The following is an 18,919-nucleotide window of genomic DNA, read 5'->3' on the forward strand; positions in this document are numbered from 1 at the left end:
TCCACAGCTAGAAATGTCGTCAGTTCCTTAGCCAGGAACACCTGAGAGCAATCATGCTCAGTAGCAGGCCCAGCTGGGTAAACAGCATCCTGTCCTGAAGACAATTGAGTGTCCCAGCAGCTCTGCCAACTTCCATCTCCCCACTAATCTCAGCTGCATCGTCTCCACTGCAACCCGGTACACTGGCCAGGGATGGCTGCTCTACCTGCCATAATGGACACACTCTGGAGGGGTCGAATTTAAGGGAAAAAGACAATATTCTGGGTTTAGGGTGTGGTCCAGTTGGTAAGGTGCTTGCCCAGTGTGCAGGAGGCCTTCTGTCCTCAGCATGCATGGAAAGAGACTTGGTGGCTGTCTGTGAATCAATGTCTGTAGAGGCTCAAGACCATCCTCCACAGCTATATTGCAAGTCTGAGGCTGATCTAGGCAAGAGACCCTGTCTCAAACTAAAAAGAAAAATGTAAAAGAAAATTCACTTCAATATTAAGATGTAGAGTCTTGGCTAGTTTCCTTGACCAGGCCTGTAACCCCAATACTTGGGAGGCACAGACAGGAGAATCCTGGCCCTAAAAAACAAAATGGAATCTTTCCTTAATGCAGGCAAGTCACTGGCTGATGTACTTTTCTTACATCCTAGAAGCTAACGTGGCTGGCTGACAAGTCTCTGCAGTGACCACCCCATCAATCAGCAAGTCAAATCCGCACCGTCACACAGCACCAGTCTACCCTGACTGCCAACCCACAAGTGCATTTGAACCCCAAGGCTGAATGCCAACATGCAGCACAGATGGACCTGGGACAGTACTGGACACGTGGCTGAGCCATGACAACAACTCTAGCTGTGAACTCAGAGCAAAGCAGCAGGCAGCAGCCACCCTTACCTGAACAGAGGAAACCCTGCTCAACTGGCTAGAGAGAAATGGAGGAACACAGCAACTCAAACACCTAACGTGTCTCAACAGCCACAATATCTGAAACTGCAGTCGATGCCCTTTATTTCTCTCTCATATGCGCAGAGTCAAAATGTCACTCTGAGCCACTCTAGGCTGCAGGGGATAAAGTCAAGAGCCACAGCAAACAGAAAAGACATCAGCAAGGTAAGTGACAGAGTAGTCAAAGCCAACAACATTTTAGGATAAAATAATTGAGCCTGGCCTTTTACTCAGGGGGAAAAATCGCCTAACCCAAGAAAACAGGGCAGGAGCCCACTGCAGGGGTGCTGCGATGATGCAAGCTCAGTACACGCCTGCCCTGAAAGCACGGCTAATGGTATTTTGACAGTTTTAAAAATAATAACGGTAAAGAGCCTCGGTTTTCAACGCCCAAATCAGCGCGGACAGAAGTAAATTACACATGTGGATGAAGCAGCAGCCACAGGACACGCAGGGAGGGAGAAGGCTTTTGTCGATGCTATTGACAGCCACGTTTGCTCTGGGCAGTGGTGGTCTAGCATTCTAGGTTTGCCACACAGGAGCGTCACGGATCCCAAGGCCCACCACCTGCCCCTTCTCCAAGGGCACCTACCTTACTGTAAGTCACTACTGATAAGTTGTTTGCGTGACTGCTGGGGGACAGATTTACAGAGTTCTGTGACAGTCTATCCTGATCTTGCTCGGTTTGGTCAGGAGCAGGAGCCCATGTATTTTTGCTGATCGAGTCGAACCCGGAACCCCCAGGGTCTTTTAAGTTGTTTTCATCTGATTGTCGGTTCTTTTGGGGAGAGGCAAACGGGTTGAAGTTTCCTTCTACCTTGCGATGTGGCTGTGTGTTGAATTCCGTCTCAAAAGATGACAGCTGCTGCGTTACTCCTAAAAGTCCACCCACCTCCACACTGAGAATCACCCAGATGACATCTGAAACAAAAAGGCAGCTCATATCAATGCCAGGCATACCCTTGGCCCAGGGTAACCACCACCGAAAACCCAAATCCTATCCAAACCAGAGAAAGTCATTCTCCACAGCCCGTTCTTTGAAATGTATGTACAGCATGTGCTTCTCAGTCTTTGATGGAGCCAAGGGGAAGCTCTGGTGCAGCTCTGGGCTGGGAGCCACAAAGCTGCAAGGAAGGCTTCTCAGGTGACGGAGATGTCTGGGAATCACTACCCAGAGAGCAAGCAGAACCAGAGTGCTCCAACTTACAGAGTGCTCTTTGTGGCTTCATTTCACTTCACTGTTGAAATTTCCATGAAGACAGAATTTTTAAAGCTAAAATTGCTTACTTTTTGTTATGACTAGAACCGCAACTCACTTAACCTTACCGACTTGGGAGGCAATTTAGAATGGCCAAAAAGAGAAGCTACAGCAAAAAGCATTATAAATAATTGAATAAGGACGTCCATGCAAAGCAGCACTAACTAGACACAGGATAGCACGCTTTCTAGCAAGTACCCTGAAGGTTCAGATCAGCCTAGTTTTCCAGGGTAACCCAATCCATCGCCAGCTCTGTTCTGTAACGCAGGAAGACGTGACTACACTAACCCATTAGGTTATTTCTTTTTTAAAAAGATGTGCTTATTTTATTTTGTGCATATGAATGTTTTGCCTTTCTATCTGTGTACCACATGTGTGCAGTGCCCTCAGAGGCCAGAAGAGGGTGCTGGATTCCCTGGAACTGCATTGTAGACAATTGTGAGTAGTGGGTTTTCTGAGAATCCAACCTGTTTCCTCTTCAAGCAGCCAATGTTCTTAATCACTGTGCCCTATCTCCAGTCCTTAAGTTCTTTTTTAGAAAAAAAATGTACAGACTGGACAGTGGTGGATGCCTTCAATCACAGGCCAGTGAGACCACTGAACCTGAGTAGACCAATGCCAGAAGATGCCCTTTCTGACCTCTTCACTGTCAAACACAAAGTAAAGAAGCCGTCCCCTTTGATGCTGAAAACACACTGGCTCCCACACAGCTGCTGAAAAACTATGGAAGGCAACTCCACGTTACACTTCAGCCAAGCAGAACATAGGGAGGGAGGCTAGAATACAGACCTGGAAGGACAGGGAGGAACTGAGGCCCATCCCCAGTTGCTCACTGGGGTCCCATGAGAAGAGTGCCACACTGCCATGCCCATTTAATGCTTTGGGAGCTGTACTTACACCTGGCCAGTTAGGAGCTGGGCACAGGAAGCAGAGCTGCAGTGACACCTGCTGATCATGTATGGAACTGGCAATTCTATTCCTGAGAAAAGGATTCCACAACCAACTACACACACTAGCAAAGCTCACTTCACAGTATCCCAGGCAAACAATCCAGACACATAAAGAAACTACATGTTCCGTGCTTTTAATTCTAGCATTTAGGAGGCAGATGCAGGCAGGTTTGAGGCCAGTCTGGTCTACATAGTGAATTTCATGACAGCCAGTGCTATTAGAGACCCTGTCTCAAAACAACAACTACTATGTACTCATGCTAACTACTACCATAAAATGTGTTTCTAAGATAGGGGGTCTCACTATGTATGTATACCCCGACTGGGCTCAAGTTCATGGCTATTCTCTGACCTTAGTCTCCTTCCCAGGAAGTGGAGCAACTATGTTCAATTATGACATCTCAGATAAGGCATGCCATTCCACACCTTCCTATGCTAGCTTTCTAGCTAAAGTGAATGTGTCCTGTGTGTGTGTCTGATTGAGTATAGAAGCCCATGGGAGCTCCCATTTCGTGAGTCAGGGTGGCATTTAAAATGTTTAGTTTTCTGCAATGAACTGTGACCATTTCTAACAGTGATCTTGAAGGTCTCCAGGATGATGATGGGGCCCTGTAATGACAAATCCACCTAGACTGTGGCAATGCCATTAAGATGACAACCACCACCCAAAGATCAGTTTCAGACTACAAACTGCTCAGGACAACCTCAAAGCGGTTAGCTAAGATGGTGTAGCCTCGCGGGGCGGTGGTGGCACACACCTTTAATCCCAGCACTCGGGAGGCAGAGGCAGGCGGATCTCTGTGAGTTCGAGGCCGGGCTGGACTGACAGCCTCCAAAACAATACAGAGAAACCCTGTCTCGTAAAACCAAAAAAAAAAAAAAAGAAAAACCTCTGTATGGGTTTGGTAGCTACTGGGCAAGAAACTGTCCTGACCTTGACTGCAGACAGTGTGCCATCAAAATTGGAATTGCAGGACACAAAGGAAGTTGAGTGCTGAACTTTGCCAAGACAAGGTACGACAGTCCTTCAAAATTTCTGCTTCACAGAAGTCTGTCAGACATTCTAGGCCAAAATGGATGCTCCAGCACTGCAGAGGAAACTTGGGTGACTGTCCAGACAGCCAGCTATCATTTCTGTAGTTTTGGAAGCTGTTTGTTCTGCACTTCCTGCTAACTCAGGCAATATTTTATCCTTCTCAGGTCTCTGATGGGGTTGAAGATGGTTATAGTTTTCCTTGTTACCAAATTCAGAAAAGAAACTTACAAGAGATGCAAAGTTTATAAGGTTGAGAAACACAAAAGCTTAAGCTGTTTATCTAAGAAAATGTTTTAAGGTCTAAAAAGATATTTTAGGTTGGTAATACAAGTTATGATGGAAACGATTTCAGATTTAAAACTTTGGACTCACCAAGACAGGATAGATAATAGAGTAATTTCTCTGAATTTGTCAAATACAAATGGACTGGATATTGTGAATGCAATTTTTACCTGATAATTAATTGTTCTTACTGTATATAGTTTTTTTTTTTTCCGAGTCAGGGTTTCTCTGTATTGTTTTGGAGCCTGTCCTGGAACTCGCTCGGTAGACCAGGCTTGGTCTCGAACTCACAGAGATCCACCTACCTCTGCCTCCTGAGCGCTGGGATTAAAGGCGTGCTCCACCACCGCCCGGCCTGTATATAGTTTTAACTGTGTTAAAGTTAAAAACCCTTTCCTTTTTATTTAGACAAAAAAAGGTGAAATATGGTGTGACGATGTCTGTTTTACCTCACTTGTCTAAGGTACCTTCTGATTGGTTTAATAAAGAGCTGAATGGTCAACATCTAGGCAGGAGAGGAGAGGTGGGACTTCCATGGAGAGAGAGGAAGGGGTGGGACTTCCATGGGGAGAGAGGAAGGGGTGGGACTTCCATGGGGAGAGAGGAAGGGGTGGGACTTCCTTGGAGAGAGAGGAAGGGGTGGGCTTCCATGGGGAGAGAGGAAGGGGGGGTAGGGTCGGTACTGAGGAGAGGTAGCGAGCCACGCAGCAGAACACAGGTTAACACAAACAGGTAGTTAGTTGGGAACAAAAGCAAGCAAGTCCAAGCTTTCACAATTAATAAAAAGTCTCCTTGTCATTGGTCAGGAGTTAGTGATCCAAATAATTCCAGCTACAAGGGTTTCCCACTGGCCCTGGAGCTCACTGATTGGATAGAATGAGGATGATCAACCAGCACGCTCGGCATCCCTCTGTCTCTGCTCACCACTGCTGGGGTCATAGGCACAAGTCACCACACCCGTTTGTTTGTTTGTTTGTTTGTTTGTTTTAAACCTGGTCACAGCAAGAACTTTACTCACTGAGCCATCTCCCCAGGTGTCCCACCTCATAGTACAAGTGTCCCTACTTCCCATCTTCCACCTGTCTGAGTTGAGATCTACTCTAAGGAGCAGCTAAGCTCAGCACCCTCAGATGCAGGCCACACGCCTCACTCTCACAGCTCAGGAGAGAAATGCTTTGAGAGCAAAGGCCGTCCTCGTTAGGAGACTATTGACACTCCCTCCTCTGGCTTTGAGAACCAAGCATCTCCTGTGCCACCTCTTTGCCTTGGCTTTTGGTCTGATTCTGCAAGTAGCTCTGCATGGAAGGCTGGCCCCTGAGGCGGCACTAATGGAAACAGTTGAGGCCCACCGTGGGTGGCATGGACAGGAGGCTTTTATGGAACAGTTTTATTGTCTGGGTAAAACATCCAGGCCTCCTGATTCAGAAAGAATTCGTTCCTGCACAAGTACAAGAGGAAGGCAAAGATGCCCCAATAAGCTGGCCATCCCAAGTCTTGTCTGAATGTCTTGATCACTGACCTAAGAACTAAGTGGCTGGAGATGAAGCTCAGTAGGTAGTGTTTGCCTAGCATGCAGAGTCCCGAGTTAGACTCCCAGTACTATCAAAATGGGATTAAAAATTAATCTAAAAAACCCTATAAACCAGAGACTGTATTTGCTAATATAAAAGCCAATTTCCTTGAAGATCACCCAAATAAACTACTATAGTGAAAAGATGTCACTCTTGAGGACCTGGGGTCTAGAGGTGAGAGTGAGTGACAGCCAAGGGCAGACTTGGAGCTGGAGGCTACATGGGACCTCTAGTATGGAACATACGGCTCTTCCAACTCACAGCAGGATGTGGGAGCCCAGCACCAAAGAACTAAAGCTAGAGTTACATCAGTTCCACTTCAGGCCTTTGTGTCTTTACACACCAACATATGACCTTTCACACAGTAACTAGGATAAACCAAGAAGTACTGGAAAAATATCCAAGAAGGTAAACTCAAATGCCAAGTAGCCAGGACTCAGTAACCAACAGTGACAAACAGCTTGTGAACATCTGGTTTGACAGCAATCTTCTTGGAGGATCTGAGTCAGAGCCTCCAGAGCTGGAAGACACTGTAGGTGCGTTTTATCAGGGAGCAAACTGCTGCAGAGGCACATGCTGCTGGTAAAGTATAAACTCTCTTCTGTAGAAATACCTAAAGGAACCCTGAAACTGGCCAGCAGCAGACAGTGAGAAGTGTAGATAAAGGAAATGCCCAGCTTGACGCTCACTGTGCTAATGCATTTCACCAGCACATAAAGACATCTTAGAAAACAGAAGCAAGCCGGGCGTTGGTGGTGCACGCCTTTAATCCCAGCACTCGGGAGGCAGAGGCAGGTGGATTTCTGTGAGTTCAAGGCCAGCCTGGTCTACAAAGTGAGTTCCAGGACAGCTTCCAAAGACACAGAGAAACCCTGTCTCGAAAAACCAAAAAAAAAAAAAAAGAAAACAGAAGCAATGTCTAAAACAACGCCTATGCTCTGTCCAGTAAAACAGAACTGTTAAACAAACTCGGGGCAACGTGCCCAAGTGGCAAGTTTCTTTCTCCAGAAGATGCTGTGGGATCACCCTGGAGGCTGCTGAGAAGATGGCAAAGCAACACGCAGAGAGTGGCAGACGAGAGTGCAGTGTCTGTTGAAGGACACTACAGCAAAAAGGCTTCCAACGCGAGCCTGTGGCACTGCACTACCGCCAGACATATGCAAATGAAGACGCACAGACTGGTCGAACACTGGCCCCCAGTGGCTTGCTAACAAGGCCCCTAGGAAGGACACTCCTGCAACATGAACACAGCCAGTGTCCAGGGTTTGTTTCCCAATAAAAGAGAACAAAAGTTCCCAGGAGAAACAGCCAGTTCCAGGGCCGGGCATGGGAAACATAAGACAAACCAGGAGGCATCAAAGAACAGAAAACAAAGCCATGTGGGAGTGGGGTGAGGGGAGGAGGGGTGCGCCAAGTACCCTCTGTAGCTAAAGCTAGAATAATTATGAGCAACAAGTACTGCAGTACCAGATAACTCAGGAGATCAATAACGAGACTGGGAACTTTTGTTCATAATGTTAATATCTGATGTGCAGGATATTTGATTATGTGACCCTTGTGTGGGTTGAGAACTCAGCTAGGTGCTTAGAAGCAGCTGAACAGGGAAAGGAAGAACAGTAACTTTACGGCAGATAAACCTGGCACACATACGGTTGAGCCGTGTGGCCAGGGTTCACAGCAGCAGTGGTGCTCAGTGACACAGCAGCTCATCTCTGTAGTACTTGTCCCGAACCATGTTATGCTACCAGTGTAAACACAACATCATCAGGCAGTCTGACAAGGGAGTTTTTAAGACAACTGACAGTACTCCTCAAGACAACCCAGGGTCATGAAAAGTGAGACAGAGAAAGTCACAGGTAAAAGGAAATGGGAGGTCACAAAACTAGTGAAGCGGCCCAGGTGGACTCTGGAATAGACAGATCATGAACTGGTTCAGTCCAGTTTAGGAGACAGCTGCATTCCAATACTGACATCACTGACAAGTGAATACATAATATAGGAAGCTACCAATGGAGGGCAGGACTGAGTATAGCAAGCAGATGGAGCACAAGTCCTCCCAGACCTGCGCACACACGAGTCCTAGCTGCCTACAACTTCCTCCCTTCCCCAGAAGAGCAGCAGTTGGACCTACGCATCCAAGTGAACCACTCCCCACTGTCTCTGATGTGGACACTGGGCTCAGGCAAGCACATATGCAAATAGCAGCACACACACCAAACAGTATGATACTGCCCCAACAGGTTCATCAGAAAGGCCAGGAGATTTAGCAAAGCATCTCTTTAAAGCCTGTAACTTTAGCATTTAAGAGGTTAAAGGAGGAGGGCTGCCATGAGTTTGAGGCTAGCCTTGGCTAGAGATGAAGGCTCAGTGGTTAACAGTGCTTGGATACCAGCACCCACGCCAGGCAGCTGTTGAGAGCAGCTGCAAGGGATCTGATGCCTTCTCTGGCTTCCATTGAGTGTACACTCACACACACATGTAAATTCTCCTAATTTAAACTTCTAGCCTGGTGTGGTGGTGTGTTCACTTATAATACCAGCATTCATGAGGCTGAGGCAGGTGACCACTACAAGTTCAACGTCAGCCTAAAATACAACACAAAGCACCAAAATCACCAGAAATATACAGCAAGAACCTGTATCAAAACAACAGAAGAGCAGGAGTCCCATCTTTGAGGACATAAGCTAGGCACCAAGGCGCTTACACTCAGAACCTGTGTGGGAAGGGGGAGATCGGCAGACCCATGTTGCTGTTTTAATCTAAGTTGTTCTATTTACCAATATAAAGACCTGGGAGTCAGACACCGGGGTGAAAGCCTGCTAGATCAGACAAACCAAAAAGCAACTAGTTAACCTTCCTTTCTTGGCCAGAGAATCATCTCTCCTTCCATCCCAAACTAAAATGGCCTGCGAATCTCTCAGTCCCTCCGTACTACCTCCTGTGTGTCTTTCTATCCATCTTCCCAGGTCCCCCATACTCTCTATGGCTAATTCTTGTCAACAAGTTGCTGGCTCTGCCCCCTGATCCAAGGTGAATTGTAGTAACACAGTCTTGGAGTGTCACAACACCATCAGATATCCCGCATCGACCCTGGGGTGCTCTGGCTAGCCCATCCTAGTTGCTGAGTACCGGGCCAGCGGGAGAACTTGTCTGATAAAGTAATGTGGAAGGGCTGGAGAAACAGCTTAGCAATCAAGACTGCATATGGTTCCAATCCCTACAAACTGGAAGAGAAGGGGGAAAAAAAAAAAAAGACTGCAAGAGGTTCTTTCAAAGGACCTGAGTTCACTTCCCAGCATCTAAGTCAGGTGGCTCTCCAGTTCCAAGAGATCTTATGCCCTGATGGGGGAAGTTCTTCTATGTTGTCTAGTTGGCCAATAGGGAAGCAAGATAGGTGGGACTAGGAGTTGAGGATTCTGGGAAACAGAGGCACAGTCAGTCTCGATGTAGGACGCCAGAAGAGTAAGAGGTCTGGACCCTTTCTCTGGTTGGTGGTGCACACTTTTGATCCCAGCACTCAGGAGGCAGAGGCAGGTGGATCTCTGTGAGTTCGAGGCCAGCCTGGTCTACAGAGCAAGTTCCAGGGCAGACTCCAAAATAATACAGAGAAATCCTATCTTGAAAAAAAAATTGGTGAGAGAGAGAGAGAGAGAGAAGACCACATGGAAATACTCTGATTAGCAGTTATGGGTTAATTAAGTCAGAGCTAGCCAATAAGAAACCAAAGAAACAGCCAATAGCTTCATAATTAATATAGTGTTTTATGGCTATTTGGGGGCTGAGACAGCGGTGGAACCCAGGCTGCCCTCTTCTGGCCTCCACGGGCACCCAGCACACAAGATATACACTCACCCCCCCACCCCACTCCTCCACACGTGCGCACACGCACACGTGAGCGCACACACATCCCTATGGTGGACAGCAACTGAAGAAGGTATCCAACATGGGACTTGTGACCTCCATACACACACCATAAGCAAAAACTCCTAAGCTATAAATTCACATTTTAAGGTACAACTATGTTTAGTGATAAGAAATCAAACTGTAGTGTGTATTAAGAGTCAAATGTTTGCACCTAGTATAAAACACACAGATCAAAAATGGCATCTAATAATCTTTCCATCCAGCATTATGAAAGGCAATTACATTTAACTCATGATAAAATGGCTTAAAATTTAATTTTTATTTTATTTTTTTACTGTGCACTGGTATTGTCTGCATGTTATGTCTAGGTGAGCCACCATGTGGATACTGGAAATTGAACTTGGGTTCAATTTAAAATAGAATACTCGAGGGACTGGAGGGATGGTTCAGTGGTTAAGAGCACTGGCTGCCCTTCCAAGGATCCTGAGTTCAATTCTCAGTAACCACATAGCAGCTCATAACCATCTATAATGAGATCTGATTCCCTTTTCTGGTATGCATGAAGACAGGGTACTCATACACATAAAATGTATTTAAAAGGCACTGGCTTTTCCAGAAAACAGGGGTTCAATTCCCAGCGCCTACATCTGTGACTTCAGTCTAGGACACCCAAAACCCCCTCTTATGGCCTCTATCAGCACTGTGAGCAGGTAGTTCAAATACATTCAGGCCAAACACCATACACAAAACAAGTAAGTAAATCTTAAAAATAAAATAAAAGCCTACATGGCAAGCATGAAGAACTGAGATTGGATTCAGCACCCATGTAAAAACTAGGTGTGGGGTGCATCTGAAAGCCCAGCACTCAGAAGATGGAGACAGGTGGGTCTCTGGGGCTTGCTGGCTGACTTGGTGAGCTTCAGATTCAATGAGAAAATCCTCTGTCTACAAACATAAAGTGGACTGGTTGAGGTGATGTATGGCTTCACTTAGTCCCAGAATTCCAAAGGCAGAGGCAGGGAGATCTCTTTGACTTCTAGGCCAGCCTGGGATACATAGTAAGACCCTGTCTCAAAAAACCAAAACAAAACCAAAAAACAAAACAAGCAAACCAACAAAACCTAATAAGAAGAAAAGCAATAGAGGAAAACACTTGAAACAGACCTGTGGCCTCCGTACATGCAAGTATGTACACACATGCACTCACATATACACACACACCATGCATGCAGGGAAAAAATTGAGCAGCCAAATTATCCCTCTGGTTCACATATTTCCTTTATCCTTCTGGTCCAAATATTTCTTTTCTTTTCCTTTCCTTTCTTCCTTTCTTTTTTGGGTTTTGAGACAGGGTTTCGCTGTTTGTCCTGGAACTCGCTCTGTAGACCAGATTGGCATCAAACTCAGAGATCTGTCTGCCTATACCTCCCAAGTGCTGGAACTATAGGGTTGTGCCACCATGGGCCAGTGGTTCACATATTTCTCATGTGATGGTTAAACGTCTACAGAGCCACCATGTATGTTTTGAATAGTTGTAAGCAGAATGATTAGATGTGAGCCCCACTTGTCTCTGACCTGCTGGTGGCTGAAGATACAGTAAGAGCATGGTGGCGGTCTGGAGCTGTCCTTGGTGAAGGCTGGACTGGACTGCACAGAACCAACGCCCTTCCCCTCTTCACAGGGAACCTGTTCTCAATCTGCATCACAGTCCTATCCATAACCCTGCTTCTCAGTACCCCCTCCTGAGACACCAAATTCAGACAAACTCAGGATAGTAGTAGTGATGCAAGTCCTTTGAAATCTCCTTTCTTCTCATTTCACTTCACTGGTTCTATCCAATCATGGGGCCTAAACTGGACCAAACATTCTCCCCAGCTCAGCAGTGAACAGATTTGGGAGCCTAATCAGCACTGGTGTCCTGCAGGCTGCTCACAGCCACCTGGCCGGGCCTCTTCTGACAAAGCGCTCAGCTGCACTGCTCACCACTGCCACCTGCAGCGCAGAACTAAGGATGCCCCTCCTGGACAGACACTGAGGGATACAGCTCAGCTCACAACTGTCACCAATTCTCCTTTCCTCTAGGGGGCACAAAGGACAAGTTCTCCAACTGTGTCACACAATCTTGACACACCAAAGCCCCACTCACAACAAACCACACTTGTCACAGCTTGCTAAACTGATTACCCCATTTCAGTCTGAAACTGAAGCTCTGTCTCCCTGTTACATGCAACTATTTGTTAATGTCATCTGACAGGGTGCTGGTGGTGACAGCTTTAATCCCAGCACTCAGGAGGCAGAGGCAGGCGGATTTCTTGAGTTCCAGACCAGCCTGGTCTACAGATTTAGTCCAGGACAGTCAGGGGTACACAGAGAAACCCCGTCTTAATGTGCACTGGTTACACACCACTGAGCAGCACCCACACCCTGTCCCTGAATGAAACATCTTCCTTTGAAGCCAGTTCATCCGTCCCCAGCCCTGAGTCTCCTGACCACCCCAGAGCATCACGCAGTGGGAACAGCAAAGCACACGGTCTTTCTAGCTGAGCCGCTTTCATTTGACAATGCCCATGGGAGACTCTCCTGTGTCTCCTCATAACTGCAGAGCTCCTCTCAACAGGAAATCTGCTCTGTTAGGTACTTGGCCCACTTTTTAAAAGAGCTGTTCATTTTCTTATTGAGAGATTGGGAGGCATAAATAACACGGCTTTATCAGACCCATCTTTTGAAAACTCTCGGCCCATCTGGAGCATATTCATTCTTTGCGAGTGCATTTTTGGAGATGTGTCTATTTCTATTCAGGCCTGTTTAGACTATGTGATGGAAATCAAGCGGACGAAACTAGAGAAATGAAGAAGCTGGTACAGTGAAGAGGAGAAGGACAGAACCTTTCAAATGAGCTGCACCACTGTGGTCCTTCACTGAGTCTGCCGGTGAACCTGCTGTCTGAGGTGACGCAGTTCTCTCTGGAGAGAGGACTCTGAGGTGGATAGAGAGCGAGGGGGGGGGGAGGGAGGGAGGGAAGGAGGGGGAGAGAGAGAGGAGAGGGAGGGAGGGAGGGAGGGAGGGAGGGAGGGAGGGAGGGAGGGAGAGGGAGAGGGAGAGGGAGAGGGAGAGTGCTGACAGTATACTATGCTGTCCCAATGACAACAGCTTTATCTTGGGGTCGTGGATGTCACTCCTATGACATTTTCCTTCCCCTGTGGGGACTTGGTTTGGTGCTGCCTACACTTTGTAGGTCTGTGTTTAGTGTCTGATATTACCTGGAGAAATTCCCAGCATTTACTGATTCTGTTTCTTTCTTCCTTTGTTTTTGCTTTGCTTTTCAAGACAGGGCTTCTCAGTGTAGCTCTGGCTTATCTGGAACTCTATAGACCAGGCTGGGCTTGAACTCACAGAGTCCACCGGCCTCTGCCTCTCAAGTAACACAACCAAAGGCGTCACCAATGCCCGCCTTTAACCCCAGCACTTGGGAGGCAGAGGCAGGTGGATCTCTGTGAGTTCGAGACCATCCTGGTCTACAGAGCGAGTTCTAGGACAACCTCCAAAACAATACAGAGAAACCCGTCTCGAAAAACAAACAAAAAAAGCGCCACCACTACCACCCAGCTTCTGTTTCTTTTGTACTTTGTGAGACTGGCATAGTCCCTTTCTGGTTTGTTTTTATTGTTTGTTTTTAAATATGTATTATGTAGAGGGACTGTGATGAAATGGGTTACATTAAACTGTTTTATCCCTCTATATTCTGACTGAAAACTTGATCAGAGAGGGTCATAGATATGGTAGCCTTTAGAACAAGGAAGTTGACAGCCATGCCTGCAGTCTGATGACGCAGCTATAAATGTGCATCGGCTCAAAGAAAAGAACCCAAAAGCAGTTAGTGAGACCAGGACAGACCCCCATACACACTGCACGGCCTCCACTCCAGGTATGCTGAAGAACAGCCTAGTTATCTACTGACAGGCTATGCATCTATTTGTACTGCAACTGGAATCTTGGACTGTCCATAACTAAATCCCACCATTACTCCAAACAGATAGATACCACAAAAAAAACTAAAAAGAAGATAATAAGTGGGAAGATGTACATTAACTGTGCTTATATCCATAATAATACCTTTTCTTACCTTTGATTATTTTCCAAGACAAAGCATATGCTTCTTGTATTGTTAAAATGGTGTAAAACATACAAATTAAAAGACAAAAGGGGGGCTGGAGAGATGGCTCAGCAGTTTAAGAGCACTGGCTGCTCTTTCAGAGGACCTGGGTTCAATTCCAGGTACCCACATGGCAGCTTACAACTGCCTGTAACTCTACTTCCAGGGCATCTAAAATCCTTACATAGTCATGAATACAAGCAAAACACCAATACACATAAAATAAAAATTAAATAGATTATATTTAAAAGGTTGTCAAAAATGGGAAAACAACATACTACCATATGCCATTCATAACAAATTTCAAACACGACACATGTAAAATGAAAGAAAAGGAAGGACAGAGACACGCCATGAAAAGACTAAAAATCTAGATAGTACTAGGTGTGGTGGTGCTCATCTGTGACTCAGGAGGCAGGGCCAGCCTGAGCTCTGTCTCAAAACACAGAAGAAAGACAGGTGTGGTGGAACATATCTTTAATCCCTGCACTCAGGAGGCAGAAGTAGGTAGACTTCTGTGATTTCCATGCCCCTTCATCTGTCTGTCTCACTCTGTATCTATTTCTCTCTCCTCTCCTCTCTTCCTTCCCCCCCCCCCACATACCCCAAAATGTAACAAATTCAAGAAGATTCAAAAATACAAAGTGTGGTCTCTGGCCACAGTCTCTAAACAAGGTAACAGCATTTCTAATGTGGGAATTACACAACACATTTTTATATAACTTGTGAGTCAAACAGGAAGCCTCTAGAGAAATTTGAAAATACTTCCGACTTGAATAAAAATGAAAACAGTGTTTTGAAAGTTGTGGGATGTAACTAAAAGCTCAGAGGGAATAGTACTAAACAATTACATTATACAGACCTCAAATTTAGGACTGACACGTTCTAGAAACTAATAATGAACAAAACAAACCTAAATGAATGAATGATAAAGTAAAGAGTATAAATACATAAAACTATTTGAGTTGTACACTTGTAATTCAATCACCTTGGACAGTCAGTATTCAAAGTCAGCCTTGACTACACAGTGAGTTCAAGGCCAGCCAGGTTACTGTCTAAATAAGTCCCTGTCTAAATATAAAGGCAAACTAGAGACATATACAAAACTTAAAAAAAATGGAAAAATCAGCAAAACCAGTTGCTGAGCCTTTGATAAGGCCAATAAAATTGGTAAGCTTATCAAGAAAAGACCACTAGGAAGAACAGAAACCCACAATACCAAGGATGAAAGGAAATTTACCATCAGACACACATGTTCAAAGGCCAGCAGGACACTACTCAAACAGACACTTAGCTGAAAGGACACTCAGACTCACACAAGATGAGTGGCATCATCTATGAAGAGTTAGGAAAATAAATTCAACTGACAAATTAAAACCTAAAAGCTTGCCTGAAGATCAGAGGGTGGAGCTAGCCACTATAACCACAGAGTTCTGGAGGTCTGTACAGATAGACAGGAAGTGATGTGGCTGGGTAGAGAGAGGAATATAAGGTGGGAAGTAGGCAAGGTAAGGCATGGATGTGGCTTGCTCCTTTGTCTCTGAGCTTCCGGCATTTACGCCTGTATCTTGACTCTGAGCATTTATTACTAAGACCTATTAGAACTCGTGCTACAAAGAGGTCTAAAAATGTTCCTTCAATAGTATCATTACATTTACCTATTAGTGTCTGTATGTACATGGGCGCGTGTGTTGTAGCATCATCATGAGAAGCAGGTGATACCACTGTGAGCCCTGCTGACTGAGTAAGACCCTTAGGTTTGGAGGCAAGCACCTTTACCTGCAGAGCCTTCTTGCCAGCCCAGGACCCCTAGATTTTCTTATAAAATCAACTGGGACAGCAAGGCATGGTGGCACACACCTTTAATCCCAGTACGTAGGAGGCAGGTGGATCTGTGTGAGTTTGAGGTCAGCCTAGTCTACATACTGAGTTCCAGGCTAGCCAGAGTTACATGGAGAGACCCATCTCAAAACAAAAACAAAACCACCCCACAAAACCCAAACCAGTAACTAGTACGTACAGGCATATGAATTCCAGGGCCTTTCCTGTGACTGGCTCTAAGGCCTCCCTACCCCAACCCATGACCACACAGAGGCTCGAGGCTTAGAAGCCACCCTCTCTTCATGCTGCCAGGACACTTTATCCACCCACAGTTCCTGTGAAGGCACTAAGTATTCTGTGGGTGCTATGTTCCACCACCCGGGGACCCCCAAGGTCCACCCTAGCCCTAGACAATGGTGGATCTGCTTCTTTAGGAAGTCCAGTCTCTCATTCATGACCATGGGATTGGAGTCCCCAAACCTTCCACTATGGTCACTGGTGGCATGGTTCCTGAAACAATGAGGAAGTAGCCAGCTCAACAGGCCAATACCAGACCTATCCTGCTGAGGCAGAATCACCAGGGTCCTGCCAGCTAGACTGGAGTCCTGCCTACCTGCCCCATCCTGTAACCTTTGCAGGTTGCAACAATGAACAGACACCAGCAGGGACTGGGAAGAGCTCCGTCCCTTCTCAACATATCATCGCACTGAACTATCGACTCCAGAACTGTGCCTTGCACCAAGCAGAAAATGAACTCACAGTGGCTATCCCACCCACCAAAAAAATTGGCAGAACATATTAGAAGTGGCTCTGTCCTACAGACCCAGCCATTAGTCAGCCACACGGTGAAATGACACTGTGTTGAAATAAACAGAATGCATTTTGGAGCATGTTTTAAATTACATCTTAAAATTGATTTATTTTGTATGTGTATGAGTGTGTGCATGCCACAGTGTGCATGAGGAAGTTGGAAGACAACTGGCAGGAATGGATTCTCTCTTTCCACGGGGACCAGGGGACATTGCTCAGGTTATCAGTCTTGGAGATAAGGGCCTCTACACCCAGGGCCATCTCACCAGCCCAGGAGTGCTGTTACACTAACACCTAACTCAAGCCTTTAGACCATGACAAAATGAAAGGCTGGTAAAACTACCCAAGCATCTTACAGGGAAGCTGTCTAAAGAACATTAAAGAGAATTTTTTTTTAGAGCCTCAAGAGATAGTCAGAGGTTAAGAGCACTGGCTGCGGGCGGTGGTGGTGCACGCCTTTAATCCCAACACTCGGGAGGCAGAGACAGGCGGATCGCTATGAGTCTGGTCTATCGAGTGAGTTCCAGGACAGGCTCCAAAACAATACAGAGAAACCCTGTCTCGAAAAACCAAAAAAAAAAAAAAAAGAGCACTGGCTGCTTTTACAGAGGACTGGGTTCGGTCCCCAGCACCACACAGATTTGAAGTTCTCTTCTGGCCTCTCTGAGTACCGGGATCATCCACAATACACTTAAACACATGCAGGCAAAACACTCATATACATAAAAAATTTAAGGGGGGCTAGGGTGTGCAGTGGAGCACACCAAGATCAGGGAGGCTGGATTGCTGCGAGTTTAGGCTAGACTGGTCTATATTAGTGAGTTCCAGGACAGCCAAGGATACACACTGAGACCCTGCTTCAAAAACCAACCAAACCAAAAAGAAGGCCTGTATTCTTTTTTCCCCTCAAAACAATGAAAATCATTATGCGTATTTAGTGTGTGTGCGTGCACACATGCCACAGTAGCTCAGCATGCACGTGGGGGTCAAAGGACAACTTAATAGCTGGCTCCTTCTTCCCATATGTGGGTCCTGGGCTGTAAGCTCTTGCCCCACTGAGAGTCATTCCACAGGCTCAAAAAGAACAATGTTCTAAGGAGGGTTAACAAGTGAATAGGAGCCTAGGGGGCCCACACATAATCCCAGCACTCGGCAGGAAAGTGGAAGAATTCCAAGCTACCCTGGGCTAGAGAGTGAAAGGTGCCTGAAGACTGAGATCCAGACAGCTGTGTGGATGAAGGCTTCTTTGAAACCATCGGCATGTAAAACCACAGGTGAGAGAGAGAAGAGGAGGCAAAGCCTCACCCTAAACTACTAAGGAGATGGGAGAGAATCACACATCTGTACACAAACCACTAAGGGTGGGCCTCTGAGGGTCAGTCTGCTCGTTCCTGTTTCCAGAGGAGCCATGGTATGAACAAGATGGCACCAAAAGCATCGACACCGCCGGGCGTGTCCTTTAAAATCCCAGCACTCGGGAGGCAGAGGCAGGCGGATCTCTGTGAGTTCGAGGCCAGCCTGGTCTACAAAGTGAGTTCCAGGACAGCCTCCAAAGCCAGAGAAACCCTGTCTCGAAAAACAAAAACAAAACAAAAACAAAAACAAAAACAAAAAAAAAAGCATCGACACCACGGACAGAGAGGCCCAGCTGTCACGCCTACCATGATCAACCATGACAAGTGAGTAACACAGCCACTTACATCATTCTGTTCTCATCTAAGAACAGTGATGTCCACTTTAAACTTCACTAAGGTGCAGCACAAGAGAGCAAAAACAGGAGGAAACAAAACCCAGCACATGGTGGGCATGGTGACACATACCTGTTTAACTGCAGTATCTGGAAGGTATAAGTAAAAGGATCACTACAAGCCAAGGCAAGCCTGGGTTACATCGAGAAATCCTATTGCAAAACAAAATTTAAAAAGAAACAAAGTAAAAGCTTTACGGAGAGCAAGACAGGAATTGGTGGCTCATGCCTTTAATCCCAGCACTTGGGAGGCAGAGGCAGGTGGATTTCTGTGAGTTCGAGGCCAGCCTCCAAAGTCACAGAGAAACCCTGTCTTGAAATACCAAAAAAAAAAAAAAAAAAAAGGAAAGAAAGATTTTGTGTGTGTGTGTGTGTGTGTGTGTGTGTGTAGAGAGAGAGAGAGAGAGAGAGAGAGAGAGAGAGAGAGAGAGAGAGAGAGAGAGAGAGAGAGAGATCGTGTGCTTGCAAGAGCCCTTGGAAATTAGAAAGAGGTGT

The 18,919-nt window shown here is 46.2% G+C and overlaps 1 protein-coding gene across 7 annotated transcripts in view; it reads right to left on the bottom strand.

Moving 5' to 3' along the window:
* Positions 1-18,919, bottom strand: part of Ilrun (inflammation and lipid regulator with UBA-like and NBR1-like domains) — a 59,224-nt gene that overhangs the window by 15,084 nt on the left and 25,221 nt on the right. For 3 of the 7 annotated variants that reach the window (XM_005084883.4, XM_040732394.1, XM_040732393.1), the window contains exon 4: positions 1,750-1,853. In XM_005084883.4, the coding sequence (XP_005084940.1) occupies positions 1,750-1,853 (104 nt within the window). Of the gene's footprint in view, positions 1-978; positions 1,854-18,919 lie in introns of those variants that run through there. The other 4 variants (XM_005084882.4, XM_021235811.2, XM_040732392.1 and 1 more) reach the window with 2 other exon arrangements.

Source organism: Mesocricetus auratus, unplaced genomic scaffold (assembly GCF_017639785.1).
Source record: "Mesocricetus auratus isolate SY011 unplaced genomic scaffold, BCM_Maur_2.0 Super-Scaffold_100027, whole genome shotgun sequence".
Lineage (NCBI taxonomy): Eukaryota > Metazoa > Chordata > Mammalia > Rodentia > Cricetidae > Mesocricetus > Mesocricetus auratus.